The sequence below is a fragment of the Podarcis muralis genome, chromosome 6, assembly GCF_964188315.1.
Source record: "Podarcis muralis chromosome 6, rPodMur119.hap1.1, whole genome shotgun sequence".
Classification (NCBI taxonomy): Eukaryota; Metazoa; Chordata; class Lepidosauria; order Squamata; family Lacertidae; genus Podarcis; species Podarcis muralis.
The window spans coordinates 24077470-24089729 of record NC_135660.1 but is presented as its reverse complement, the minus strand read 5'-3'; the positions used below and the strand labels follow the sequence as shown (position 1 = coordinate 24089729).

The 12260-nt window shown below is 46.0% G+C and overlaps 1 protein-coding gene across 4 annotated transcripts in view; it reads right to left on the bottom strand.

Moving 5' to 3' along the window:
* Positions 1–11864, bottom strand: part of ERICH6 (glutamate rich 6) — a 36545-nt gene extending 24681 nt beyond the window's left edge. Inside the window, exons 1-3 of one of the 4 annotated variants that reach the window (XM_028731295.2) lie at positions 10815–11070; positions 4760–4814; positions 1671–1759 (exon numbers count right to left, since the gene is read on the bottom strand). In XM_028731295.2, the coding sequence (XP_028587128.2) occupies positions 1671–1713 (43 nt within the window). In that variant the 5' untranslated portion in view covers positions 1714–1759; positions 4760–4814; positions 10815–11070. Of the gene's footprint in view, positions 1–1670; positions 1760–4759; positions 4815–7146; positions 7301–10814 lie in introns of those variants that run through there. The other 3 variants (XM_028731290.2, XM_028731294.2, XM_028731293.2) reach the window with 3 other exon arrangements.
* Between the last annotated feature and the right edge of the window lie 396 nt (positions 11865–12260).

Genomic DNA, 12260 nt, shown 5'->3' with positions numbered 1-12260 from the left:
GAGGTGTAAGCTCTGTAGGCCTTTGTACAGTCAAGGCAATGATGTGTGCAGAACAGTCCCTACTGGGCAACCAGCTGAGGCAAGAAATCCCTTCTTCCAAGCATCTGGGCTCATATCCACCTCCAAGGCTAAAACCAGTTTTGCCTGATCTGAGAGGCTGCTTCTGGTATGCAAAGAGTTGATCTGGATTTGAAGAGGCTGATCCGGAATTGCTGCTAGCCTGGAACTGTCTGAGCGCTTCCTTCTGCATCTGTCTCATACCTGCTCAACCAGCATAGCAGGGATGCTGTGGCCCTTCAGGTGATGCTGGACTATAGGTGTTGTTGGACTACAAATTCCATCGTCCTGATCACCAGCCATGCTGGTTGGGGTTGATGGGAACCAGTGGCAGAGCTTCATGCTCCGGCACCGGGGGGCAGAGAGCAGGTGGGAGCAGGGCTGGCGCGTGTCCCAGGGGCATGGCGTGCATCCTGGGGGCGTGGCATGCTGCCTGTGGTGGTGTGGCGCCCAGCGTGGGCAGGAGGGCAGCTGCCATGGCACGCCACTGGGATTGCGCTGCCCCCGCACTCCTCTTCCTCCGCCAGTGATGGGAACCTTGGCAGACTTTGGGGTATCAAATTTCAGTGGCGCCCAACGCTAAAATTTGGCACCCCCACTCTGCGTCTCATGCTCCAGTCTAAAGCATTGGTGTGGTACCTCCTGCAGCATGGTGCCCACAGGTGCCTGCACTGGTAGTGACACCCTAAAACCCAATGGCATCAGTGGCCATTGTACGCTAGGCATATCACTTATTCACTCAACTGTTACTTGTTTGGCACACAGGTGTTAAGGAGATGTCTAACTGCATTCAGTTGAATGTAGTTAGAAGCCACCATGCGATTTGGAACTGCATAATCAGGGATGATGTTGATGATGATTAAGCCACTGGTCACATTAATGCCCCAAAGAGACTTATGATACAACTACAAACATGAAAACAAAGAAAACAAATTAAAAACAAAACAAGTCCCATAACGACCAAAGGAAGCTTTGGCAGCACACTAGTAACAAAACAACATCATCTTGGTCCATCAAAAGCTGGGCAGGGAGGGGAGATAAGTCTTTATCTAGCACTGGAAAGATGTCAAAAATGGTGTTAGGCGGACCTCACTGAGGAGAGCATTCCACCGATGGAAAGCCATAACTGAAAAGGCCCTTGCCCTTGCCACCACCCTCTGAGCCTTCCTCAGAGGAGGGACCTGGAGAAGGGCCTCAGAAGAAGATTTAAAGGTCCAGGTGGTTCACATTGGGAAGATTCCCAATCTTGGATTCCCAATCTTCAGGTGGTGTCTAGTCCCTTTCAGGTGAATGTGGTTAGACCTTCAAGCTCAACGTGCAAGGGAATGACAGGAGCCCGTGCATGTGGGAACAACAAAGGCGGGTCTTGAGTGTGCACCCCTTGCCCTCTTTTAACCCCTGCATGCTTTGGAAAACACCTGAAGACAGCTCTAGTTGGATGAGCAATAGCACTAGGAAAGCAAGCGAACAGTAACTGGCTGGTGTGTATGTTTTGGCATTTGATAGCAACCCTGCAGCAAGTTTGTGAGCCTCAATGTACTGACTTCCTTCCCTCTGCCTACTCCAGATGTTATGCTTTCTTAAACCACTCCACATCAGCAACAATACAATACCTGTGCCTATCTCTCTCCTCTCTACGGTCTCCTCTGGCTCCATCTCACTGTTGTAAAACTCTGAAACTGTCACAACAATTTCAGATGCCCTATGTTAAAAATAAATGACACATTTAGCTCATGAAGAAAATATTGCCTCTGCAACACTAAGGACCAATGCACACAGTAAAGTAATGTTATTTGAAATTGAGAGCCATTTAATATACTTTTTTATACCAAAAGAAAAGGAACAACCTTCATAGGCTCTTCAGTGGCCCTCTGGGCTTCAAGTTGGACTTCAATTCTCCTTAGCCCCAGCCAGCATGACCAATGGCCAAGGATAATGGGAGCTGTAGTCCAAACTTCTGAGTAATAATGGACTTAAAAGTTAAATGGCAGCAAACCTTTTAGGCAATCAAGGTTGACCTCTTCGTGTGCTACAGTAGAACCTTGGTTCTCGAACGGCTTAGTTGACGAACAAATCGGCTCCCAAACGCCAAAAACCCAGAAGTGTTCCAGTTTTCGAACCTTTTTCAGAAGCCGAACGTACGATGCAGCTGTTGGCTATTGTTTCTGGGGTGCCTGAGCCAATTTGGTTTTCGAACGTTTTGGAAGTCAAATGGACTTCCGGAACAAATTACGTTCGAGAACCAAGGTACCACTGTATTAAGTTTTGTATTTATAAATGTTTCAAAAAGCATACAGCACAACTATGGATGCAATAAAGGTAAAGGACCCCTGACAGTTAAATACTTTGTATCAAATACAATAAAGCCATTATTTAAATTAACAATACATAATTATCCTCCATTCAGGATCCGATATTGTTTGCTCAACCTTTGATACCATCGAAAGCATTTCTGGAAGGGAAAATACCTACAGCAATATTATTAAGGCTGAATGCCCTGTGAATTCATACAACAAATCAACTTTGCATGCTGCCTGATGCTTCCTGTCCGCAGGTTTCCCTTCCAGGGCGTTACTTGAAATGCATCACTATTATTTATTTATAAAACTCTGTCAAGAAATACAGGGAGGCATGTGATGGAAAGCCTCAACCTTTGTCTGTGACAACAGACAAGTTATGAAAGTTTCAGGCAGGCAGCCTGAGGACAATCTAATCCCACAATGCATCACAGCTACATGACTCCATCCTGCCATTGCATTTTGTCAGTGTGAAATTCCACAGGCAGCACTTAACAAGGGTTGCCTTCCTTATGGAGGAAAGATTGCTGAAGACTTACAACCTTTTTGAAATAATGGGCTTCTCTGCAGCAGAAAGCAGGCTGAAGCAATCTGCAGCTAGGCCTAGAAGGACCAGCACACATGTTAAACCATGGGTAGGCAAACTAAGGCCTGGGTTCCGGTTCCGGCGCAATCGCCTTCTAAATCCGGCCCTCGGATGGTCCAGGAATCAGCCTGTTTTTACATGAGTAGAATGTGTGCTTTTATTTAAAATGCTTCTCTGGTTTACTTGTGAGGCACAGGAATTTGTTCATTCCCCCCAAAAAAACTATAGTCCGGCCCCCCACAAGGTCTGAGGGACAGTGGACCGGCCCCCTGCTGAAAAAGTTTGCTGACCCCTGTCTAACCAGCATCAGGTCCTCTGACTTACTCAAAGCAACTCTATTGTTAACACACACACACACACACACACACACACACACACACACACACACCCTTCTATCAGATCCACCCCAAATTGTATGTGCCTGTGTGTCACCTTTTCAAATGCATGGCCATCACATTCTAAGCATTCCAGCAAGGCTCTCTGTACATCTCCCACAAAGGACACGCCCTTAGCTATTACCAAACAATTTGCCTGACAAAAGGCAATACCACTATGCAATTTGTAATTTAGCAAAGTGCCACTTTCCATGTTCCAGAATTCAGGAGAGAAGATAAAATGGCTCAAAAATAAGTGAGACTCTTGCATCGCTGCCTGAAATGTTTAGCTCCCCAATACATAACTGCCTTGTTGGAGATCTTTACGTTCATATAGCTAGACAACTCTGGGAAGACCCCCCATAAGCAGGATACGGCATAAGCTTTCAGTCTGCTTCATCAGATGCATGAAGTGTTATGTTCCCTTCCACATGTGGGTATAGGAGGGAGCCATGATAAGTTTGCTAAGTCTTTCAGGTTCCACAAGGCTCTTCAGTATTTTCGCTCCAAGAAACTGAAGGTAAAGGTAAAGGGACCCCTGACCATTAGGTGCAGTCGTGACCAACTCTGGGGTTGCGGCGCTCATCTTGCTTTATTGGCCGAGGGAGCCGGCGTACAGCTTCCAGGTCATGTAGCCAGCATGACTAAGCAGCTTCTGGCAAACCAGAGCAGCGCACGGAAATGCCGTTTACCTTCCCGCTGGAGTGGTACCTATTTATCTATTTGCACTTTGACGTGCTTTCAAACTGCTAGGTTGGCAGGAGCAGGCAGTGGCGTAGCGTGGGGGTGCAGGGGGGGCCGGCCGCACCGGGCGCAACATCTGGGGGTTAGGGTTAGGGGGCGCAAATCCACGGGTTAGGGGTGCAAATTACTTGCCTTGCCCCGGGTTCTGACAACCCATGCTACGCCACTGGGAGCAGGGACCAAGGAATGGGAGCTCACCCCGTCGCAGGGATTTGAACCGCTGACTTTCCGATCGGCAAGTCCTAGGCTCTGTGGTTTAACCCACCAGTGCCACCTGCGTCCCTTCATCCAAGAGACTACTGCTCTGGAATTTTTGACAACTGAGGAGTGCTATAGGTCAGGGATCGGCCACCTTTTTTTCAGCTGAGGACTGTGTTGCTTTGGGGGACAATCTGTCAGAGGCTGCCTATTGACAGTGGGTGGAGCCATACCATCTTTCTCCCCACCCTCACCCTATGGGGTGTTGGGAGAGGGACAGTTCACTCTCACTTAGAGGTAGTCTAAACTGATTGCTTGCAGAGGAGCACTAAAATTAGGCTGAGGGTCACAGTCACTCATTTCTAGCGTAGATTCATTTTTGTTTCACTCTAGAATTTTGTGATGACCAGCATGTTGCCACGCTTCCTTTTTAGCTGCTTCGGCAAATTTTCTATTGACAGACCCTTTTTCCATGTGTTTGTATCAATTTTTAACTTACTTACCTCCCTGATTGAACAGCTTCTGTGGGCAACTGTTCTCTTCCAATGTCTTTGCTGTCTGTTTAACATAAACATATATAGGTAAATTGTTGGTATGCAATATAATCCTAATGACAGTTTCCAGTATGTGGATGTTTAAGGTCAACAGTTTTGCAGAAAATGGACCCCATTCCAGGTCATGGTTTACCACTCCAATTGAATTCAGTAGTAATTAATTACAAATAAATCAGCAAAGGATCAGTTATCATTTTTGATTGGAGTTAGACTGCAATCAAATACACATCTACTCAGAAATAAGCACCACTTACTCCCAAGCAAGGGTGTATAGGTTTAAGGACTGCAGCTTTAATCATGACAGTCTGGTTGAATCTGGAAGTATTTCCTTTTATTGAACATTTCCGTAGTAAATGAAAATGACATTTTAATAATGCATAGAAGCTATAAATATTAGATCTATCTCATTTCTGCAGGCCTCCACAACAGTTGCTGTATGTTCGTTGGGAAGGCAGAGGCACTATCTTAACAACTCTACCAATTTTTCAATAAGGTTTAGTAGTAGTGGTTGTTTCTTTTTAAAAATTATAACAACCTGCCGGCACATATGGGAACGGCTGTAGCATAGTGATACAGCTTCTGCTTTGCCCGCAGAAGGTCCTAGATTCAATCTCTGGCATCTCCAGGTGCAACTGGGAAAAACACCTGTCTGAAATCCTGCAGGATTGCTGTCAATCAACATAATGACTGGCAGCAAGTCAGGCAACCCTGAGCAATGGTCAGACTCAGTACAGTGGTACCTCTGGTTGCGAACAGGATCCGTTCCAGAGCCCCGTTCGCATCCTGAAGCAAATGAAACCCGCGTCTGCGTGTGCGCAGGTCGCAATTCGCCACTTCCGCGCATGCGTGTTACATCATTTTGAGCGTCTGCGCATGTGTGAGCGGCGAAATCTGGAAGTAACGCGTTCTGTTACTGCCGGGTCACCACGGAGCATAACTTGAAAATGCTCAACCTGAAGCATATTTAACCTGAGGTATGACTGTATAAGGCAGTTTCCAGTGTCCCTATTTTAAAATGACTTAAAGTAAACAACATTTCGATATTTTTTTAAAAAAATACAAGGATAATACAGTATGCTACTAACTCTTCTTCCCCTCCTACTATATAATTATTATTTATTTGATTTACAAACACGCCATAAAAACAGCTAAAAGCAGTTTTAAAAACAGTACAAGAAACAACTGTATTGTTTTAAAAGCTACGAGGCAGAGACCTTTTCTTCCTGCTGGAAAAGCTCGTCCGTTTTCCATGTAACAGACTTGCTTAGGATGCCAAAAACTGTAGCATCTTGAGGAAGGATTCTGACTCAGTGAGTTTCCTTTCACATTCTCTCCTTCCGTATGTACTTTTACACTTGATGCCACCTGGTTCCCTAAGCCATATTATGGGTTGCATTCAAAACTTTTACTCAGAGCACACCCACTCAAATGAATGGGCCAAAGTCAGCTATGGCCATTAATTTCAATGGTGCTGCTCTGAGAAAAAGTTAACTGACTACAACCCTGTGCCTCTGTGGATACTGGATACTGCACAAGGAAAGTAACACAAGGGACTTAAAGGACACTGATGGAAACTGCCTTGAGTCTAGTTGATGGGAGAGGTCTATAAATAGAACCAATGTACAAACTTGTGATGTTTATTTGTTTGTGTCTGTGCTTCACTCATGAAATTTGTCTCAGCTCCATCTTTGCAGAAGCTCCTTTGATCATAGCCGCCAACTCCTAGGGGCCAAGGGGTCTTTGCCCTCGCCAAAAATATTTGGGGCCACCCCACCCCCCGCAATGGATGCGCATTGTCATTCCAGTTGTGCCTGTGCACCGCATCATGTGATACAAGACGGGGCTCACCTGCCTGCCCCCAATACAGTGCTAAAGTTGGCACTTTTGCCATTGACCCAGATGAAATAAGGGGCATTGTGCCAACCTTTTCCACCTGTTAGGACTGAGGCACAAGAAGGCAGCACGAGGTTGGGGCGCTGCCTTGCTGGGAGACACAACCGTCGCTTTAAAACGTGGCAGGACTAGTGGCAAGTAGTTCCGCTGCCTACCGGCCCAAGAGAGGGTGCCCAAATTTGCATCTTTTGAAGAGAGGTCCGTTTGAGAGCTGCTACTTCAGCGTGGTCCAGGTCCTGCGCCCCGGACTCCACGGACGTCTCCTCTGCTCCACAGGGCATTCGGCTCTCGCACACCCTTCCCTCTTTAGCCCACGCCTCTGCGGGGTGGGAGCATCGATCTTTCTATCATCCAACCCGCTCCCCCGCCCCATCCTTTTTATTTTTATTTTTTGTCCCTCCCATGGCAACTACGCTCCAGAGCACTGCCTCTCGAGCAAGCACCTGGATCTTCTCGGGCTTCCTGGCCATCCTTCTCCGACTTCCCAGAAGCCCCGTCCATCATGCAAAGTGCAACCTAATCGCTTCCTTTGCAACCGCAACGGCGCAGGGGCCGCGGCCCCTTTAAGGCTCCAGGGAGAAGCGGCGTTCTTCGGCCTCTATGACGCGCAGTGTTTTGCGTTCCAGTTGCCAGGGGGACTCCGGCGGGACATCAGAGGGGGCGGGACCAGCGTCTCATTCTCACGTCTGTGTCGAATATTCCCCCTCTTTTTGCAGCCTCATTTAAATTGTGTTTGTGTTTAGCTCGCCGTTCTCCACACCCGCATCTATTTCATTTCCATGTCTTGGGACAAACACTTTTCAGACACAAAAAAACCACTATTTGGCTTTATTATTACACTGGTACCTTGGGTTACATACGCTTCAGGTTACATACGCTTCAGGTTACAGACTCCGCTAACCCAGAAATAGTTTGCTTCAGGATGAGAACAGAAATCGTGCTCCGGAGGCATGGCGGCAGCAGGAGGCCCCATTAGCTAAAGTAGTGCTTCAGGTTAAGAACAGTTTCAGGTTAAGAACGGACCTCCGGAACGAATTAAGTACTTAACCCGAGGTACCACTGTATTACATTTGCATCTCACTTTTCCTCCAAGGAGCGCGCATGGTTCTCCCCTTCCCCATTTGATCATCTCAACAACCCTAAGAGGTAGATTAAGACTAAACCACTGAGCCTCTTGGGCTTGCTGATCGGAAGGTCGGTGGTTCAAATCTGTGCAACGGGGTGAGCTCTTGTTGCTCTGTCCCAGCTTCTGCCTACCTAACAGTTCGAAAGCACGCCAGTGCAACTAGATAAATAGGTACCGCTGCAGCAGGAAGGTAAACGGTGTTTCCGTGCGCTCTGGCACTCGTCACGGTCCTCCGTGCATTAGTAGCGGTTTAGTCATGCTGGCCACATGACCCGGAAAACTGTCTGTGGACAAACGCTGGCTCCCTCGGCCTGAAAGCGAGATGAGCGCCGTAACGCCACAGTCGCCTTGGATTGGACTTAACCGTCCAGGGGTCCTTTACCTTACCTGGATTAGCCCTGTGAACTTCCAGGCAGAGTGAGGATCTGACCTCAGGTCTTCCAGCTCCTAGGCCAACACCTCAGCCCCCCACCTCCCACACACACTGAGGGCAGGGGTTATAGTATTGTGATCAACTCCCGCCCGGAAACCAATGTCCCCACTGTGGAAGGACGTGTGGATCCAGAATTGGCCTCCACAGTCACTTACGGACTCATTGTTAAAACTGTGTTTATGGAAGACAATCTTACTCAGCTACAAGTGATCGCCAAAGAAGAAGAATAAGATTGTGGTAAACACATCACGGAACGGCAGTGGGTGTTTTTCCATCTACTTCAATTCTGTTGGCTCCTTTTTCTTTCTTTTTTTTTACATAAGGATAGAGTAATCACTGCCAGCAGACTACATCTTTCATTGCACCACTGCAGCCTCAGGGGATGCAAAGACATATATATATCTCCGTTTTTTCCTTGTCTCTTCCCACACACCAAGTTAGAGCAGAAAGAATTCCGCGAAGGATTTATCTTTAGCAGTTAGTTCTCAAACTTTTCTTTCCCCACAGAGCAGTTGAAAATATCTGGAGCTCTCAATAGATTACTTAACTTTTTGTTCTGCAAATCAAAGCATGCCCATCACTGCTTCTTAAAAGCCATTTTTTTCCCCTTCAGTGCCACTGCCAGCATCCTTGTCAAATACAGTGACATAGGGAAATCACCCCCCCCCACAAGCCTAGGCTTTTGAAAAGCCCCCCCCCCCCCCAAAAACCCTGGCACAATTTTAGGGAAAAAATACTTTCTTGTCCTGATTAACCTTCAGTTTGTTCACCCTCGTCCAATCCGTTACTGATGACAAACACCAGTTTAGAACAGAGACATTTTCCTTGGATTTGTGTGGAAAGGAGAAATAGAGCTGGGTGTTATCTGCATGACACTGGCATACCCCAAAACTCTCGACAACCACTCCCACCTGTTTCATGTAAATGTTGAATAGCATGGGCCTTGGGGGACAGAACAGAACCCTAAGGTACCCGGCAGGCCAATGGCCAAGTCATTGCTCCCCTCCAGGAAGGAACAGAGCCACTGTCAAACAGGATCTCTTAAGTCCCATCCCAGCAAGGTGATTCAGAAGGATACCATGGCCTATTGTGTTGAAAGCCACTGAGAGGTCCTGCAGAACCAACAGGGGCGCACTGTCCCCCTGTCCAACTCCCAGATAAAGCCACAACTATATACCGGTAATTCATCAAAGCGGGGGAGGGGGAGGGAGACCATGTTACAGAACCTGCCAGACGCTTTAACAAGTTGTTTTCAAAATGTGCGTGCATGTTAGCTACCAAAGCTGCAGAAACTTCACCATCTGAATGGAAAAATCAGTTTCTGTTCTATTCAGTGGACCGACATTTTCCTGCTAATTAGAGGCTGTTCGACTTGGAAACATTTCTAAAGTTTCCAAGCCGTTCTTTACTAAGCTGCAAAGTTTTTTGTTTTTGCTATACAAAGAAGAGAGTGTACTCATTGTAACAAGATTAAGCATGTGAATAAAGGTAGGAAGATTATATTATTATTATTATTATTATTATTATTATTATTACAGAATGAATGGTGTCAATCTACTTCTCCTATGTCCAAAGAACCACCGGATTCAGCACACACCTGAGGAGTCACAATGGAATAAAATAGGTGGTTGCAATTAAAAATAAATAAATTCATGTTAGCAACTTCCATTGAGAAGGCTTGGTTGAAAGGATAAGATGCACATGCTCGGGTTTCTTTGGAGATGACGTGGAAAACGCTATCGTGACCAAGAAAACGATAGGCCTATTGCAAAGGTTTTTATATTCTCCTAGAAAATGCTGACCATGAACAGAGCAGTGATACCAACTTGAATAAAATATGGGGGGTGCAGGTAAGCCCCACCCCTCATAATTGATCACAAGACACGGTGCATGCACACCATTTGAATGGTAATGAATGACCATCATTTTTTTTGGGGGGGGGGAGAGGGGCTGGAATTTGTTTTTCCTCCTGACTTGGCCATTTTGGCTGGGGCTGATGGGAATTGGAGTCCAACATCATCTGTAGCCCCAGCCTTCATTTGGCGAACAATTTGCTGCAACATCTCTCCCAACATTTTATTATGTGTCAGCATAAAAATTATCAATATTTCTTATTCTTATATTCACAAAGTTGGCAAAACTTAATAGACTGCCTGGGGTAGGGGGCTAAGTTGGGGGACTATTCGCAATTGCGTTTATGCACTTCTTTAAAAATATGAATATTTTATAAAGTATAGTGATTCTCAAGGAAGAGAGCTTTTCCTGCCTTTTAAAAGAAAGATTTTGCATTCTCAATATTTATGTAATCATATCAATACATTCACTTGATTATTTCTTTGTTGCCTCTGAACAGTGCTAGGATTGAGATATTGCATGCAAATCTTTAGCCTGATACAGCATTAGTCATTTCCAGAATTCAGCGTTAAAAAGTCAGCAATAACGTATGTTCAGATTCAATTTGTATGTAAAGAATTTTTTTGGCAATGTGTTTGTTAATGATGGGGCGACCCCCTTCCTCAGCCAGCCAGTCAGCTTTGTTCATAATACTGTACCATTTCCTGTTCTCGGTACGATCTGCCAACTTCCCTGCTTGCTCAGACTGTCCTGGTTTGTGGACACTGCCCAGGAAGTTATTGGCGTTCTTTTCTCATGCCGTAGGATGTGCTCAGATATGTAAGTGAGGAACTCTACATGGGTATGTCCAGAAGGCGATATAATCCACAGACACCTCCATGTTCATCCTTCTGGACCCCTGAGCAGAGAGGAATACAAAAACACCATCCTAGGAAATGACAGCTGGAACCGTTGCTGTGCTAGCAAGAGTCTGCTTTCAATATCCTGGTGAGATCACTTTCGGAATGTACAGTAGCTATTCTAGGGACACTTGTGTCATAATTTAAAGGTTCCCGTGTCAACAGAGTTCTAGGAATCAAGGTCTTGCAATGCCAGCGATCCAGTAACTCTCCTCTTGGGAAATCTCTTCCTCTCGGGCACAGAGAGTGGTATATTAAAATGCAGGCCCTAAATGGTCTCTTTCCCCCACCCTCACACCCAGCATGGGCATCAACGCTGCCATTTAATCTTGGCTCTTTGAATGGCGTGAACATTCTGAACAGTTCACAAGTGCAAACCACCTCTCTAAGTTTGTTAAGTATAGACATTCCGCTGCCGGGCAGAGCAGATGCTCAATACAGCCACTTACCAAATGCTCTGCAGACGACCCAGACTTACATTTTAGTGCAAAATTAGGCTTTGGTTTATGGAGCCAATATTCTCAAGTCACGGACTGAACTGGGTTGGTGAATGCTATTGCGATGAGGACAGGTTTAGAAATTGCATCGAGGCTGATGGTCAGAGGAGAGATGGACAAACATGTAGATCCCAAGAAGCAGAGGAAAGACATTGTAACACCATGACCTTAAAGCCCTTTTCATAACAGAGTACCTTCTCCCAAAGCTTTCTACTCCACCAATGATGTACATACTAGTGCATACTAGTGATCTGAAGCATTTTTCGGAGACACCGTAGCTCAGAGGCAGAGCACACATTCCACATTCATATGAGCCTGGGTTCATCCCTGGTATCTCCAGTTTTCAAAGACATATGAGTAGCAGAGTTGGGGGGATCCTCCTTTCGGCCTTGGAGAGCTGCTATTTAGGAAAGTACACAATACTGATTTAAATTAGCCAGTATTCTGACTCTAAGGCAGCACCGTATTTTCAGTAGACACACACTGATGATCTGGGCTACAGAGGAATGGTTATCCACACCTTGCCCATCAATGAAAGTCAGAACTAAATTTGTTCCTATAAAGCTGGAAATCTCAAGCAACTGCTGAGCAATTCATTCAAGGCATGGGCCAAAACACCTGAAATTCCTTGCTTCCTCTGCTTGTCAGCCTGCATCTCTGAGCAAGCAGTGCTTACAAACATTTGCAGGAACTATGGCACTCAGTGCATCTAGTGACAACAGTTATTGTGGAAAGCAGAAAAGGTACA